General features: G+C 38.1%; 1 protein-coding gene across 1 annotated transcript in view; it reads left to right on the top strand.

The window, feature by feature from the left end:
* Positions 1–1,778: 1,778 nt before the first annotated feature.
* Positions 1,779–18,771, top strand: part of MEP1B (meprin A subunit beta) — a gene marked incomplete at both ends in the record, with an annotated part of 57,143 nt that continues 40,150 nt past the window's right edge. The window contains 9 exons of the mRNA XM_082640605.1: positions 1,779–1,841; positions 3,882–3,900; positions 4,745–4,789; positions 4,874–4,917; positions 8,265–8,343; positions 14,559–14,676; positions 15,386–15,564; positions 17,341–17,559; positions 18,260–18,412. Coding sequence (XP_082496731.1) covers positions 1,779–1,841; positions 3,882–3,900; positions 4,745–4,789; positions 4,874–4,917; positions 8,265–8,343; positions 14,559–14,676; positions 15,386–15,564; positions 17,341–17,559; positions 18,260–18,412 — 919 coding nt within the window. The remainder of the gene's footprint in view (positions 1,842–3,881; positions 3,901–4,744; positions 4,790–4,873; positions 4,918–8,264; positions 8,344–14,558; positions 14,677–15,385; positions 15,565–17,340; positions 17,560–18,259; positions 18,413–18,771) is intronic.

Consider the following 18,771-nt stretch of genomic DNA (forward strand, 5'->3'; position numbering starts at 1 on the left):
GAGCTGTTTGTATATTTTGGAGATAATCCTTTGTCTGTTGTTTCATTTGCAAATACTTTCTCCCATTCTGAGGGTTGTCTTTTTGTCTTGTTTATGGTTTCCTTTGCTGTGCAAAAGCTTTTAAGTTTAATTAAATTCCATTTGTTTATCTTTGTTTTTATTTCTGTTACTCTAGGAGGTGGGTCAAAAAAGATCTTGCTGTGGTTTATGTCAAAGAGTGTTTTTCCTATGTTTTCCTCTAAGAGTTTTATAGTGTCTCGTCTTTCATTTAGGTCTTTAAGCCATTTTGAGTTTATTTCTGTGTATGGTGTTAGATAGTGTTCTAATTTCGTTCTTTTACATGTAGCTGTCCAGATTTCTCCAGCACCACTTACTGAAGAGGCTGTCTTTTCTCCATTGTATGTTCTTGCCTCCTTTGTCATAAATTAGGTGGCTGTATGCTCGTGGGTTAATCTCTGGGCTTATTCCTATCCATTTGGCCCCTCAGACCTGGTAGCTTTCTTTGATACTTCTGGGCCATTCTTGGCTTCTTAGGAGTTATTCTCCTCCGCTGAAGACATGCTTTCTTTTGTAGAGTATTGCTGTTTCCTTGGATCTCTTTTTTAGTCTTTTTTTAAAAAATTAATTACTTAATTATTTTTTGGCTGTGTTAGGTCTTTGTTGCTGCACGTGGGCTTTCTCTAGCTATGGTGAGCGAGGGCTACCCTTCGTTGTGGTGCACAGGCTTCTCATTGCAGTGGCTTCTCTTGTTGAGGAGCATGGGCCCTAGGCATGCAGGCTTCAGTAGTTGTGGCACACGGGCTTAGTTGCTCCGTGGCATGTGGGATCTTCCCGGACCAGGGCTCGAACCTGTGTCCCCTGCATTGGCAGGTGAGTTCTTAACCACAGAGCCACCAGGGAAGCCCCTACATGTCTTTTCATATCCTTTTTATTAGCACGGAATGGAGCAAAGACCAATCTTGAGTGGGGAAGGACATACTGAGGGGAAAAATTCGTATTTCAAAAATATTACCCTGCATTACACTTAAGTTGAGAGTGAAAGTGTGGGAAATGAGAGAGTAGGTTGTCTCTAAAGAGAAATTACCCCAAGAGGAAAAAGAAAGAATTGAGAGATGGATTGGGGACACTAGTTTTTCAGAAAACCAGTGACCTTTCCTAGTCTTTTACTCTAACTCCCACTTGACTTTGCTTGATGGGAATTTTCAGGAGAGACGTATGTTGCTGTTTTGCTATTGCTACTTTATATGTGAATATCAAATATGCCAAGTTTCTAGGACATTAATGGATTTTGTATTGTAATTCAATACATTTTTATTAAATGAATGAACAATAAACAGCCATGGACATACATGGATATATTAAAGCAGCTCAGGGCTACAAGGGCAGAAAGAGCTTCACAAATGTTTCCATTTGAAAGATTGAGTTTAGAAATTAATTGAATTTTTTTTCCCTCAAATGGCACTTAATAATCTTGGCGACCAGTATTATACATTAGAGAACTTATTAACAGGTCTCAGCCAGGCACTTGGCTATTGAATGTTGACACAGGAGAAAAAAAAAACAAAAAACCACACACAAAAAAACAACCAATGAACTCTGCAGAACAGTGTTAAGGATTCTGGACTTTAACTTTTTGACTGGAGGTATTACTACTGCAGTGGGCTGACCTGCCAGATGGATCATTAAGATCAAAGGCTATACGTTATGATGTTTGCCTTTTAAAAAGTAAATGCTACTCTGAATTTCATAGTTTGCAACTTTCAGCTGGAAGTGACAGCATGGATTCTTGGTATCTGCCTTCATTTCTTTTCTTTGCTGCCCTCCTCCAGGTTTTTGGCTTGGTAAGAAAACAATGTATGGAAAACAACTAGAAAAATTGGGGGTAGTTGATACCGATTATTAAAGAACAATCTGTTTGTTCATTTTTTGTTTTTAAAGGAATTTCAAAGTGTCAGTGAAATAAACGTTTCTTTTTGGTGAGCAGGGACAGGCAGGGTACTGGGAGTGAGAAGAAGACCCACCAGAAGAAAAGTCAGGGACACTGACATAAAGTTATGTTTTATCTTCAGTTTCATTGTTGTGTGACAAGTTTTCTTTTCATAAGATGTAAAATGTGAAATTTGAAAATCATTCCATTTTTACTGTGAAATGTGACACATATTGCTGTTACAGTAATGTGAGACATGATGGAGTGAATGATGAATGTCACGGGCACAGCAAATACTTACGTTTTGTAGCATGGGATTTGTTTTCTGCTTCTTCATCAGGTTAGACCTATCTTTCTACAGTGACAGGTAGTTGGTACCACAAACCGACTTGAGGTTTGTTTTATTTATTTATTTTTAATTTTTATTGGAGTGTAGTTGATTTACAATGTTGTGTTAGTTTCAGGTGTACAGCAAAGTGAATCAGTTATACATATATATACAGCCACTCTTTATTTACTTTTTTTTAAGATTCTTTTCCCATATAGGTCATTACAGAGTGTTGAGTAGAGTCCCCTGTGCTATACAGCAGGTTCTTATTAGTTATCTATCTTATATAGATTTGTGTATATGTGTGTATGTCAATCCCAATCTCCCAATTTGTCCCTCCCCACCTTATCCTCTGGTAACCATAATCAGGTTTTGTTTGTTTGTTTTCATAATCAGGTTTTAAATGAAGTTTCAAGTGCCTGGGGGGGAACCTTTAGTTGTGATTTTTAAATAACAATTATTATGTTGAGCTGATAGTCTGTGAACAGAACTACAGCAGTGAGAACAGGAGATACTATTGAAGACTTATTAAAACTGTAATTATGAACAAATACTCGCTGACTTTTTTCAGGAGGTGTGTTGGCATTCCTCTGTGAGTGTGTGCCTGTGTGTGGCCAAGTGTGAGGCAATCAAGGCTCTAATTAATATCAAAAAGGATGGTCATCATCCAACCAGTTATTCCCATGCTTGCCAAACACCCCAACTGATTCTAGTATCTAGATTCTAGTATCTACAGGTAAGTATTTAAATAAAATTGTACCTTACATTTGTATGACAAAGTTTACCAAGTTCTTTCACATTACATCATATAACCATCATAATACCCAGGCAAAGCAGGCACTGACCGTATTATACAGATATTCTAAGTATCAGGAAGGTGAACTGACTTGCTGTTAGTTGGTGGAAGCAGGAATAAAACCCAGACCTACTGTCTACCAGTCCTATGAGCTTTTTAAACTAGACTTCACTAAGAAATCTCAGGTTTACTTAGTTTATTCCGTTGGGTATGTGGTCTGGGTTTCATTTGATCACCTGTAGCGAATCTATTTTCAGAAGTTTTTTTTTTTTTCTTCCACTTGCAAAGTATAGCCATAGATTTTTTTTCTGGAGTATTTGGTATTGACTTTGAAGGTGGAGTCTTGAGAGAAATGTGAAAGTAAACCATGGTTAATGAGGTCTTCAATAAAATTTTCTTTTTAAAGGATCGTGAAAAATTATAATAATATTTCAATATTGGGAATAAATTATTAGGTTTTTCAAGCATAGCTCCATGAATTCTTTAGAATCATGTTCACTTTAAATCATGTTTAAAGTGAACACTTAATTGAGGGCAGGACACTTATGTTCTGCCTTCTTTTCAACCTGTGAAGTTGGTTTCTTGTTGCTTTCACCTTCAAATCCATACAACAGGCTGTTTAATTTTTTGTATGAAATGAGAAGACCCTTGGGTCAAAAAGTTATCTTAGACTCTGATTTAGCTCTCTTGGGTATATGCCAGAAAGTTATCCATAATATTAAGGAAAAAAGAAAACCCCACAAATGGTTAGATATAAATTGGAGTCAATAAGACCATTTATGTCACGGGCATCATAATAATATATCTTTTTTTATGTATTTGTTTCCCAGCCAACCCCAGAAATCTTTGGTGAGTCTATTTTGAGTTTTGCCCTATGTTATAGTAAAAAAAGGTTATGTGAATAATAGAACAACAGAACAGAAGAACTTAGGACACATTTAATGCTAAGCACAGTGCATAATTGCATATGCATTATTGCACAATTGCATTGAACTTTGATCAAGCGCTTGCTTCTTTTGACTTATTGAGGAACGTTTTATTGTTTCTGCTCCGGGGTTCCACCTACTCAGCAAAAAACAAAAAAAGTGGTATAAGAAAGTCCAAACACAGTGACTGACACATCGGCATCCCATAAAATGCCTACTATTATTATTTTTGTTATTTTGTGTCAAATCAAATGGACCTGATGTCTGTCCTATTCAGTTGTACACTTAGAGACTTGGCCATATTATCTACCCCTTTGCAACTTAATGATAATTCAAATATAAATTAGGAATTTTGCTTGAGAGTTCCAAGGTACACTATTAGCAAGGAATATAAATATATGGATAGATTGTACTGGTTTGACCAAATTTAAACATTTGCTTCCTATTTAATCTAGTCATCTAATCTAGTCTTTCAAATTAAGCTTAATATTATATGGAATGACCAATTTCTTATTCCTGAAGTTATTTGGCATACAAGGGACATGGGTAAAACCAGAGTATATATGCAAAAGCCCCATAGCCTCAAGCCTGGCTCATGGAAGGCCTCAATCAATCAATCAATCAATCAATCAATGTATGTTGAATCAGAGCCTTGTACTCTCTTATCTGAGGCAAAAGAACCTTGCTTACTTCTAATTGGTAATTGATAAAGGTTTTCTTCTTTCATAAACACAATGTTCAATGTGTTTTTGTTCTTTTTGTTAAAGATGTAGATGGTGGAATTGACCAGGATATATTTGATATCAATGAAGGTTTGTGGATTTTTTTCAAAATACTTTATTAAGTGGGGAGTTTGAATCCAATTTGATAACACAAATTTTTATCTTCCCTCTTAGATTTGGGACTGGATCTTTTTGAGGGAGACATCAGATTTGATGGGGTGAGTTGAAACAATGCAAGGAAAGACCTTCAATTAACCACTGCAAGCTAAAATAGAGTATCTGAGAATGATGGGACAGCATGGACTTTGTTAAGCCCAACTATCTCTAAGGGTGTAGAATCATAGTTGACACATTTAGTCAATGAATACTTTATACTCTAAGGGATTCATATAATAGTATCTTCATCATTCATTACTCAGATTTCTGTGTGGTTAAAACCACCAACACTCACCTGGTATGCTTTGGTCTTATTGATCTGACTGATTTTCATTATGGGAACAATATGATATTTTCATTTTTAAATAGAACCTCACTGATTAAAGCCAGTTGAAGCAAAATTAAACTGAATTTGTAAATTCAATGAATCAGGTTTTTACCATAAGAGAAAGGTTTTGTGACTCCTACTCTGACAGCTGAGAATAGTGTTGCCACATAAAGATCTTCCCAAACTATCATAAAGAGTACTGGTTCTTAACCTAGCCATCATGACACACAGATGAACACAGGTACCTTACATGTAGGTTTTTTTTTTTTTTTTTTGGCGGTACGCGGGCCCCTCACTGCTGTGGCCTCTCCCGTTGCAGAGCACAGGCTCCAGACGCGCAGGCTCAACAGCCATGGCTCACGGGCCCAGCCGCTCCGTGGTATGTGGGATCTTCTGGGACTGGGGCACGAACCCGTGTCCTCTGCATTGGCAGGCGGACTGTCAACCACTGTGCCACCAGGGAAGCCCTTACATGTAGTTTAAGGGAGCTTAAACATTCCTCAACCCCCACTGTGAACTTCAACTCAAGAAACAGAGCTGCAGTGTCTGAGGTTTAGTCCTTGGTCTGCTCTTCTCTCCTTCTTGATCCTACCCTGTACCAGGGCTTTAAATGTCATCTCTATGCTGATGACTCCCAATGTATAGCTCTGGTTCATTCCTTCCCCTGAGCTCCTGACTTGTCTATCCCAATGCTAATCCATCAGTTCCACTGGAATGTCTACGAGATACCTCAAACATAATGTGTCCTCAACTAAACTCTGATTTCCCATACAAGCTGTTCCTCCCCAGTTTTCCCTCTTAGTAAAGTCATCACCACTCCCTCTCCCCATTCCACTGAATAAGTAAAAAACCCAGGAGTCACCTTTGCTTCTTCCGTTTCCCTCACCCCACCATCCACTCCATCAGCAAGTTCTATCATTTCTATCTCCAAAGTATATATACTCCAAAGAATCCACTTTTCTCCTAATTTATCAGCTTCAAATGCTGCCCTCTTAGAATCTTTTCCACCCTGTCCCTGTCCCCTATCCCCCACAGCAAAGTGAACTTTTAAATAAGCAACACCACCATTTCACTTCCTGGCTTGAAACTCAACAGCTTCCTACCATATTTAGAATAATATCCAGATTTACCCACAGCCTTTAGGACTTTGCATGATTTAACTCCTGCCTACCTCTCCTCTCATCTCCTCTCTTCTTTGATCTCATCTCCTTAGGCCACGGGCCTCAAACATGCAAAATATACCAAGCATATTCCTACCTCAGAGCAGAGCAACTACTGCTTGCTCTGTCTGGAATGATCTTTCCAGAGCCCCTTTCAATACTGGCTCTTTCTTATCACTCTTATTTCACTTTCAATGTCATCCTTTCAAAGAGTCCTATCCTGACCTCTTTATCTAATACACTCCCCTAATCCCTTTATTCTTGTCCACATCTCCCTTTTTCATTTCCTCTGATACTATTAAATATATCCTGTTTAAACTTTTTAAAAAATATTTATTTATTTATTTGCTTGCGTGGGGTCTTAGTTGCGGCTCACCAGCTCCTTAGTTGCAGCTCACTGGCTTGTTAGTTGCAGCGTGTGGACTCTTAGTTGTGGCATGTGAACTCTTAGTTGCAGCATGCAGGTGGGATCTAGTTCCCTGACCAGGGATCGAACCCAGTCCCCCTGCATTGAGAGTGTTCAGTCTTATCCAGTGTGCCACCAGGGAAGTCCCTAGACTGTTTTCTTACATGCTGTTTGTCTCCTCTACTAGATAAGAGCTCTAGGAAGGTAGAGACATTGGTAGTTTGGTTACCAATGGATATCTGTTCTCTTAAACAGTGTTCATTTTGGTGGCTGGTTGAATACATTAATGAAACATTATTAGCTTTCTATTATAAAAATTGGGAGGGGGCTTCCCTGGTGGCGCAGTGGTTGAGAGTCCGCCTGCCGATGCAGGGGACACGGGTTCGTGCCCTGGTCCAGGAAGATCCCACGTGCCGCGGAGCGGCTGGGCCCGTGAGCCATGGCCGCTGAGCCTGCGCGTCCGGAGCCTGTGCTCCGCAACGGGAGAGGCCACAACAGTGAGAGGCCCGCGTACCGAAAAAAGAAAAAAAAAAATTGGGAGGGAGACACAAGAGGGAGGAGATATGGGGATATATGTATATGTATAGCTGATTCACTTTGTTATATGTATAGCTGATTCTGCTTTGTTAAAGCAGAAACTAACACACTATTTTAAAGCAATTATACTCCAATAAAGATGTTAGAAAAACATACTTGATAAAGAATGAATAGACCAGGAAAAAAAATTTCAAATACTTTAAAATTGTTTGAAAACTTTGGCCTAGCTCATGTGTGATTTTTTTTTCTGATATTATGAGATCAAGATGATTGAGGTTTTGCTATCACTTCCTTCTTGTATATTTTTAATCTCTAGTATAGGAAACTAGTCTATGAATCTACCATATTTATTGTCCAGTTTTCCAACAATCATTATTTACATGATTTTGCATGGAGCCTTCTTCAACTTTATCAACAAAATTAATGATAGAAATTAGTGATTTCCCATCAGCCAATCAGAGAATTGTGCATAAGCTGATCACATACCCTGCAACCACCCTCCCTCACCTGGCCTTTAAAAATGCTTTACCGAAACACTTTGGGGAGCTTGGGGATTTGGGGGGCCTGAGCCACCCATCTCCTTGCATGGCCCTGCAATAAACCTTTCTCTCCTCCAAACTCTGATGTTTCGGTTTGTTTGGCCTCACTATGCGTTAGGCCCATGAACTTGAGCTATTACAAGGATATGTAAAAATATGAATAATTGAAATGAAATGATAAGATTAAAGGAAATATTAATGCTTGTCATTCTCCTTATTAAAAAAAACAGAAATTAGTGATTTCCTCCTAAAACCTTTGTTATAATATGATAAAAGTAGGCATACACACACATGTGTATATGCACGCACACACACTGGCAATTTGTTTAGGCTGGCTGGGAAAGCTTAAAACTTCCTTTATTTCTAGATTAACTATTGATTGTTTCATAAATTTTTGACTGATAGATTCAATGAATCCTTTCCCACTTATTTTTGACAGGTACAAGAAAGAAATTCCATCATTGGAGAAAGATATAGATGGCCTCATATTATTCCATATGTTCTAGACGATAGCTTGGGTTAGTATGCACTTTGGAGTGCCCACAACTAATGTATGTTCCTGACAGAATATGATGACAGTATTTCCAAGGGAAGAATCACATGGCCTTTAAGGGTTTTTTTCTTTGTTGTTTTGTGTGGCTAAGTACACTTTAAAAAAAATAAGCAAAATGAAAAATGAACAGAACCTAAATGATTTTGTCTGAAATATTGACTGAGTTTTGACCAATAAAGGGATGAATTCAACCAATATTTATGGAGAGCCTACTCTGTATTGGATGCTTGGGACATAAAGATTAGGGAACTAGTCTTTATTTTAAAGCAGTGGTTTCATATATGTTCAGACTTTACATATGAGTTTGAAACATGAAACAACCAACCAAACAAGACTTTAGGAACTGTCATTATTTTACTAATATTTTATTTGGACAATTGAGGAACTTAAACAACAAGAACCCATTATCATCTTTTATCATCATTTTTTAAATAAAATAAATAATGTTTTAATACTAAAAAGTCAGAAGAACCTAATCCAAAAGAAAGGACAGCTGTTCTATATTAGAAATTTATTGTAATGGAAAACTCTAAACATGGTCCCCATTTAGTAAAAATGATATCCTTGACCAGCATCAGTTTAGGAACTGCCATTTGGGAAATTTTTCCTTACATATCATACATTTTGGTAGAGATTCAGATAAACCAAAAGCTAATTATAATAGAATGCAGTAAATGTAATGATTAGTGATATGTTCAAAATATTATGGGAGCACACTGGAGGACATTTAACTCAACCTAGATATAAAGGCATTTGCATTAGGGAGCAGGTGACCCTATGCAGTAGGGCTGCCATGAAGCTTGTGCAAGTTGTACACCACACATAGGTGCCTGGGGAGGGGGCACAAGTGGGACTGAAATTAAGTTTGCATTATATTCATCAAGAGCATTCATTTCTTTGCATGAAGTACTATTCATCCCCCTGCCAAGCCAGCACTTGCAACATCTGCCCAGATGAGGTGCCCCTCCCTTTCTTTCTTCCTTTCAGGTATATTTGATTTACAATATTGTGTTAGTTTCTGGTGTACAGTGAGGTGGCCCTTTCTAATTCACAGAAGGGAACTATGGGGGCTAGTGCAGCCTCTGACAGCAAGGGAAGCATGCTCTAGGCAGATGGATCACTATGTGCAAAGGCATGGGGAAAGGAAGAAAACCCCTGCTGGGAAGTAGGTTGACAGAGGAGAGATAATGAAGTTGAACAGGTAGGCAGACTTCAGATTGGGAAGGACTTGAGTCTTCCCCATGTTAAAGAACGTGGTGTGTATACCAGTGGTAATGTGAAGCCGCTAAAGGTTTCAATGCAGAAGTGAGATTGTTATCACTCTGGTTGCAGTACAGAAGATGTATTATCAGTGGGACAGAAAGAGAGTAGGAAGATCTGTTAGACTCTTGAAGAAATTCAGGGAAAGATTAAAGAGTTTCTGAACCAAGACTCTCTCAGTGAGGATAGACAAGAGTGGATAATTCTAAGAGAGGCTTAGGAGACAATTAGATTTGGTGATTGGCTCCAAGAGATCAAGAAGAAGGTGAGTCTAGGGAAAGAAGTGCTAGGGTCCAAGATTATGTCTTAGACAACTGGGTGGATGGTAACACCTTTAACAAGAATAGGGAATATGTCTTGGAGAGGGTAGGATAGAGAAATGTGGTGGAAATTGGTTTTTGGCATGCAGAATTTGAAATGCATCAGGCTCACTGTGGTGGAGATATCATATAATGGCTTGGTGTCTGATCTGGTCATTCAAGATAGAGAAATCTAACAGGGAGTTATTAAGGGTATAGGAGATGGTTGAAGCTATGGATATGGATGAGATTCTCACATAGTGCCTTGCATATAATGAGTACTTCATAGATAATGGATCTTATTGGATGACCCAGAAAGATTGTATTGAGTAAGAAGATGGCAAGGAATGGAATTCAGCCTGGGAGAGCAACTTTTTGGAATTGATATAGATGGGAGACCTGATAGAGATTTTTGAGAAGGGAAGATTGGCCATTAAACAGATGAAAAACCAAGAGTAGGGTAGAAAAAGCCAAAGCAACAGTAATTAATAGGATTAGAAGCTATAAAGAGCTTGTGTAGCATCAGGAGAGAATGATGTTCATTGGCTTTTGGAACTGGGGAAAAATCTGAAACATTTTATTAAAATTAAAAAAATTTCAGCTTTATTGAGGTATAATTGACATAAGATATTTAAATTGTAATTGTGGTGATTGGACATATGTATACATTGTGAAAGGATTCCCACATCGAGTTAACTAACACATCCATCACCTCATGTATTTCTCCTTTTTTTGTGTGTGAGAACATTTATGTTCTTCTCTCTGAGCAATTTCAGTTATGCAATACAGTACTATCAACTATAGTCACCATGTTTTACATTAGATTCTCAGATCTTATTTATTTTACAGTTGAAAGTTTGTACCCTTTTACCAACCTCTCCTTATTTAAATATTTATTTTTGATTTTAATCTTTTGATTAAAAATTTAAAAATACTTTTGTTTCAAAATCATATATATGTATGTGTATAATACATATACATACATATATACACATATATATACATATATATGTATGTATATATAGCTTAAAAACTTTATTCTCCTGTGTTCTGTGAAAGATCAGTGAGCTTTAATTTGACTGTATCTCTTAGGCTATTTTTGCCATGTATTTTAACCAAAGTTATCCTAACCTTATGAGCTTTATGTACCTGTTTCTTTTTTCAAAATTTTTGCTTTTTTAAAATTGAAATATAGTTGATGTACAATATTATATGTTACAGGTGTACAATATAGTGATTCACAATTTTTACGGGTTATACTACATTTATGCTTATTATAAAATATTGGCTATATTCCCCATGTTGTACAATATATCCTTGTAGCTTATTTTATACCTAATAGTTTGTGCCTCTTAGTTCCCTACCCCTATATTACCCCTCCCCCCTTCCCTCTCCCCACTGGTAACCACTAGTTTGTTCTCTATATCTGTAAGTCTGTTTCATTTTTTGTTATATTCACTAGTTTGTCCTACTTTTTAGATTCCACACATAAGTGATATCATACAGTATTTGTCTTTGACTTATTTCACTTAGCATAATGCCCTCCAAGTCCATCCATGTTGCTGCAAAAGGCAAAATTTCATTATTTTTTATGGCTGAGTGGTACTCCATTGTATATATACATATACCACATTTTCTTTATCCATTCCTCTGTTGATGGACACTTAGGTTGCTTCCATATCTTGGCAATTGTCAATAGTACTGCTATGAACATTTGGGGTGCATGCATATTTTCAAATTAGTGTTTTTGTTTTTTTTGGATATATAATTAACAGTGGAATTGCTGGGTCATATGGTAGTTCTATTTTTAGGCTTTTGAGAAAACTCCAAACTGTTTTCCATATGAAATGCTGCCAGTAAGGCTTTAGTCTTTTAGCTTAAGCCTCAGGTATTATCTGGCTGTTAAGATGCAACTCACCTGAAAGGGGTAAAACTTGAAGCAAGGGTGTATAGCTTCCTGTGAGTGAGTTACAGTTGCTTGCCTGAGTGCCAGATTTGAAGTGAGTGGTAGGGGGAAGTAGGGAGAGGAGGAAAGGGGTAAAAGGTGGGAATAGAAATGAAGACCAAGGTGCTAGGAGCAGGAAGGGGCTAACAAGGGGAAGATAATTCTAAACAGCTGCTTGCTTAACTCCTAGGCTTGTCTGGGACCTGCGTTGTCCTTCGGAGCCTGGGAATTTAGGTAACAGGATCCCTGGTGGAGCTCTTCTGCATCTGTGATGCAAAGTGAATTAAAGCCCTTGGTAAATAAAGGCACAGGGTAAAAAAGGATTTTATCTTGGTAGAAAGCTATACTTTTTACAAAACTTTCACATTTATTCCTTTATTTGGGTCTCCAAACAATTCAACGCAGGATAGAAACTATCCTCATTAAGCTTTGATAAAAATCGAAGGCAAGCAAGCTCCTTTTACGTTCAGTTCAAAAACAGTCATGTGGTGGTTGGTATCATCATGCCTTATTTTAAGGAAGTGTTAGATCTGAAATAGTGACCCAAATGTAATACTTACAATACAGAAAATTTGTAAACAATTTAAATATTTGACAATAGGAAGTTAGTTATGTATCTTACCGTCATATAATGTGGCCATTAAAATGGTAAAAACAAAACTTACTGATGAAGGAAGATTTTAAGATATATTATTTAGTGAAAAAATAGTTTATAAAATATTATGTAGGCTGTGACTTTATTTTTTATAAAAAATATGTATATTATGTATGTATGTATTCATAAGAAAAAAGTATGATAAATGTGGTTGATTATTTCTAGGTAAGATTTTATAATCTCTTTCTTCTTGTTTATATTTTCTAACTTACAATGAACATGTATTATTTGTGTGATATTGTAAAAGGTTGAATTCTGAGTGCCTCTTATAGATTCATGGATTTTAGGTCCCACATGTATCTTGTTCTTTACTTTCACCTAGACAGAGGCATTCTGAATAATGTCTTTAAATGTTTGTGCAATGGACATGTAAGAAGGTAGGAAGGAAATAAACATTTGATAAATGCTCACTTTACAGTAGTGCCCCCTTATGCTCAGGGGATATGTTCCAAGACCCCCAGTGGATGCCTGAAGCTGTGGGTAGTACCAAGCCCTATATATAGCATGTTTTTCCTATACTACATACCTATGATAAAGTTTAATTGATAAATTAGGTACAGGAAGAGATAGTAAGTAATAAGAAAAGAGAACAATTATAATACACTGTAATAAAGTTAAGTGAATGTGGTCTCTCTCAAAATATTTTATTGTACTGTACTAACCCTTCTTCTTGTGATGATGTGAGATGATAAAATGCCTGCATCATGAGATGAAATGAGGTGAATGATGTAGGCATTGTGATGTAACGTTAGGCTACTATTGACCTTCTGATGACACATCAGAAGGAGGATCATCTGCTTCGGGTGATGCTGGGTTACTGACCCATGATGATGTTGATGATTGGGTATTGGGAGCAGATGATGGATGTCCAGGGTTGGGGAATCCCTGGTGGGATGGAGCGGCATGGCACAAGATTTCGCCAAGCTCTCAGAGTGGCGTGTAACTTAAAAATTATGAGTTGCTTATTTCTGGAGTTTTCCATTTAATATTTTTGGACCTCGGTTAACTGCAGGTAACTGAAACTGCAGAAAGCAAAACTACAGATAAAGGGAGACTACTGTACTTGGAACTTCACCTCTACTTTCTCTGCTATCCTCACAATATCCCTGTGAAGTTGATTTTAATTCCCCACTTAGCTGATCTGATGATAATACCAAAGCTCTAAGGGTAAATTAAATTGGCAAAGATTATGCATCAAAAATAAGTGGTGAGGATAGGGGAGAACTTAGCTGTGACTGGTTCCAAAGTCCACACACCATCTTCTCTGCCATACTGTCTCCCACCCCCCAGCAGACACCATCCTTCACTTCACTGTACTTGACCCCAGCTGTGACTGTCTCTCCATATGCACCTGATACAGCTCCTTCCTCTGGGTTGCCCTCTGAGCTTCCTTTCCTGAATGTCTTTGTTGCTTTCACACCTCTGCCTTTTTTGAGCTCCATTCTATCTAACCTGTTAGCATCACTCAACTTGAAAGTAATGGTTCTTATTTGTGTTTTGGACCCAGAACTCACTTGCAAATCTTATGAATGCTCTCCCCAGAAAATGCACTTTGCAGAGATAGATATATATAGATAGAGACATAATTCTTTGTCTACTATTTCAACATATTCATGGTCCCTCTCATCTCAAGGTCCTCAGATTAAGAACTCTGCTGTGAGGCTTTAAATACATATTATATCTTCTTAGATGAAGCATGTGACAGTGATTGTTCATTTTGGTTGCCTGCGAACCAATGTATGTGTTCTCTGAGGTAAGGAAATGCCCTTTTTGCTATTTGCACCTCTAATGACTCCAGGGAAATATATATGGGGTGAAAAAAAGCTACCTGAAGAACAACCAATTAATTACATGTGATACTTGATTGGTACTGTATACTAAGTTTTTAAAAAATAAAACACTAAATATTCATGGAGGAACTAACTCATGATAAACAATATATTGCGTGGCCTGTTTCCATGGTGAACTGTTCAGTGGTGGTAATTTTAATATGTTTATTTTTGTTTGTTTTCTTCCCTCAGAAATGAATGCCAGGGGAGTTATCCTCAGTGCGTTTGAACGCTATCGCCTAAAAACATGCATTGACTTCAAGCCTTGGTCTGGAGAACCCAACTATATAACAGTGTTAAAGGGCAATGGGTAAGTTGAAGAGTTGGTCTTCTAAGTGTTCTGATGAGAACTGTTGTGGCTGGGACATTACATCACAGCAGTAGCCCTCGACCCTAACCTTGGGGGGTCAGGGGCTTCCATTGCTCTTTGCTGGATCTGTTTTCTCTAGCCATAAAAGAATATTTTCTTACATGCAACCAGACCACCAATGTTAAGACAAGGAAGGTGGGATCGCATGCCATCCACCCTATGACTCTGGGAACTTCAGCCTCTTTGTCGTTTCTATACTCCTTATTTCTGCCTTCAAGTAAAACCCATCTGTATGCATGCACACACGTATATTTAAATTTATTTTAACCTAAGAACTCTTACTACTTCAGTTAAGAAGATGATAGTTATTTGACTCAAGGTCAGCAGTTCTGAATGGTTGTATACCTATAAAACCCTTATTCAAGGACCATCTGAAAAAATTTGAAATTTCCAGAAAAGATCAGGACTAGGCTGCCTGGAGGATGACTCACTCCTTTTTAAACATTTGGGTCAGCTCAAGTTCAAAGATCATCTGGTCTGGAAGGCTTTTCATACCGCACTGGGGTTTTGAGAGAAATACATGGTGTCCAAACATAAGTGAAGGATCTAGGTGGGTACCTAAGTGCATTAGGTATTAGGGATTTTGCCCTAGGACCTCCACCTGCATCAATATAAAACCCTCTCCCCCTTCTGTAAACTTTCCTGTAAGCTGCTGGTCTTCAGTGGGAAATCAGCGCAATGGGAAACAAGAACTTTCCATCGGAGAGCGCTGTGACAACATAGCAACAGTTCAACATGAGTTTCTCCACGCACTGGGATTCTGGCATGAACAGTCTCGTTCTGATCGGGATGACTATGTCAGCATAATTTGGGACAGAATTATTTCAGGTACATTTATCTTGTTTTCTCACATTGTTTTTAAGTTAAATACTGAATTTCTAAACATGTGCCCTCTTCTGCCATTGGTGCTATTAATAACGGGAAAACACTGATGTTTTGATCTTACTTGATTTGGCTCTAATTCAATAGGAGTTGAAGTGCCTGAAGGTTTTGGGGGAACCAGAACCCCAGTTTGAGCTGGATGTGATCTTAGAAACCAGTGTTTCCCAAAGATTATTTTATGTAGTGCCACTGCACAATTTGTTCAGGGGGGTTGTGTGGAATGGAATCTGTGGTCAAATTAATGTGGGAAATCTTAGGTTAAAAGAAATTAAACTTAGAGTTATTTACACTGCTGTACTGTTCAGTGTCTTTGCTAGACTAACATGAATTGTAAATCTCCAAGAGGAGCATTTCCCAAAATGACTTGATCATGTTTTTTTTTTTTTTTTTCTTTTTGTGGAGTATTTGGATTTACTGTTCTTTTCTAAAAAATTTTTTTATTTTTTATTTTTAAAATATCTTTATTGAAGTATAATTGCTTTACAATGGTGTGTTAGTTTCTGCTGTATAACAAAGTGAATCAGCTATACATATACATATATCTGCATATCTCCTCCCTCCTGCGTTTCCCTCCCTCCCTCCCTATCCCACCCCTCTAGGCGGTCACAAAGCACCGAGCTGATCTCCCGGATTTATTGTTCTTTGGAGCCCATGTTGGGAAACACTGCAGTAGTTGAACAGCCTGAACTTTTTGTGACTTTGTGCTCAAAGTCAGAAAGGTTTTAATAACCCTGTCCGACTAGAACTCACAGTTTCTGCAGTGACACTTAGTTTCCCCATTCGTCCTGCCTCCATAGGGTATGGCGGGGGTGTGGAGGGGGGAGGGGGAGGGGGAGGGGAAGGATGGCATCGCTGTCAAGTGAGGCCAGTGAGGGCTGCTCTGTGCTGAGAGCCCCTGACATCACAATTCTAACATCACATTACCTGCCCCTGGCCTCACCCCTACCCAGAGTCTGGGGGAAGACACTGAAGCCAACTGAAAGATTTCTAGAACAAGAGAAGTGTTGAGCTTTAATCTATGGCCTCACTCTTTAAGATTTCCAACGTCTTATTTCTGTTAGAAACTTCTGCCTCGATTTGATAACACATCTTTATGCTTTGTTGATCAAATCTACCTTGTTGTGTCCGCAAAATCATTTGATTTCACAATGCAATCAGTGGCCCATTGGTATGATGCTAAGCGGTCAGGAATCTTCTCTAAATGTATTTATTTACATACATCTACACGTATTCCAGAAACTAAGAATAACTAAGATAACTAAGAAATCACTGACGGTGTCAGTCCTTTCTGATGACCACGTTATCATTCCCAGGTCCTACCCCACCACACCTCCCAAAGTCCTCTTATTTTCATCTCCATCCGCTGAGGATACTCTACCTCTCCTCATTGCCAATGACCCTGAGTGTTTCAACAACACCTTTTAGAATCCTTCTTTCCATTAGCAGTTCTTAGAACCTTAGGCCAAATGCTAAAGTTCAATTCTGAGCTGAAATGAAACCTTAGATAAGTTCAGCATGACAGCTGGTATCACAATTCTATGTTTGAATAGTCTATTCTAAGATAGGAATATATGAAACACTCTTGAAATACCATAGAGTGTCAGTTGTAGCCAAGGTTGCACTGTTTATTGTAGTCTTTATTTCTAAGTTAACAGTCTTTGGAGTAAGATAAACTAAATTTTGTGAACATCAAGTAATTAAAGATTTTTGTCTATCATTTAGGCAAAAAGGAAAATTTTGAATCCTATGATGACCGAAAAACAGACTTCCTGAATGTTCCCTATGATTACAGCTCAGTGATGCACTACAGTAAAACTGCATTCCAGAATGGATCAGAACCAACAATTGTGACAAAGATCCCAGACTTCATGGATGTGATAGGCCAACGCATGGATTTCAGTGACTCTGATCTCTTAAAGTTGAATCAACTGTATAACTGCTGTATGTGACAGGTTCTTTGAAATGACTTCTCTTCCTCTCTGCTCTGTAGGAAAACATTCTGTTCTGTGCCATTTTGCCAAGCATTGCTGGGTTTTCTGAAATTATAGTTAGATAATTGTTTGATAATAATAGTTTGATAGTTGAAGTTTGATATTCTGAAAGAAAGAAAACAAAACAAAACAGAATAGCCCCCAGATACCAGACTACAACATGGAAGCAGCGTTTTTCTTCTCACAAGTCTGGGCTTTAGATATAAAAACAAACTGAGTCCTATAGCAGCATGAGCATGCCGCATTCAAGTTTTTGAAGCTGTTACTAATGCAAATGTGGACCAACTTGATATTCAAAACTCTTTACAGCCCAAATGAGGTGTACAGTCATAATATAAATGGGATCAAATAATCCAGGTTGTGGTTTATTACTCTGAATAACTAGGGGAGTGTAGACTCAGGTTTCTATAATTAGTTAGCCTGATAAACAAGACTTGGGGCAGGCAGCTTATATAGAACTACACAGTTGGTCGATTGTCTTGGTTTTGCAGATATCAAGAGATCTTGAAGCCACCATCACCCAGAATCAGTGACGAGTCCCCTTTAATGTCATCCTAGAATTCCTAGTGCTTCTGGATAATCTCAGTTTTTTACTACTTAGATTATCATGTTATATATGAGCGTCAATCATTGTTTTTTTGCTTTGGTAGCCTCTTCCTTGAGCTTTATGGAGTCGTGCGATTTTGAACTGGAAAATGTGTGTGGTATGATTCAAAGTTCAGAAGATAATGCTGACTGGCAACGGGTCTCCCAGGTTCCTGAGGGGCCAGAGAGTGATCACTCCAACATGGGCCGGTGCAAAGGTAACAGGAGTGAGATACTTCCAGATTTTACCCAGATTTTACTCTCAGTGGTTCTAGCCTCTTTCTTTGCTGTGAAATACTGGGATTTCTGTTCTTATTTTTATTAGAATTATTAATGATAACCCACTTGTTCTACTCAGGAATTGGTTCTGTGCCTTATAAGGATATGGTTAATTTCTTTGCTTTTTACTGTCCGAGTTTGCTTTTTTTCCCCATGAGTCAGCGCTGGGCTCTGTGAAGCCTCTACCCATAGTATGTGCCCACAGCAAGAGGGGCTGCCCCTCCCCGAAAGGACTCTTTTCTCTGGAGCAGTGGGGTTGTTTTCTTGAAGGCTGAGGAATCCAAGAGAACTTCAGTGA

The sequence above is a fragment of the Mesoplodon mirus genome (genome assembly GCF_964341445.2).
Source record: "Mesoplodon mirus genome assembly, chromosome: 13".
Lineage (NCBI taxonomy): Eukaryota > Metazoa > Chordata > Mammalia > Artiodactyla > Ziphiidae > Mesoplodon > Mesoplodon mirus.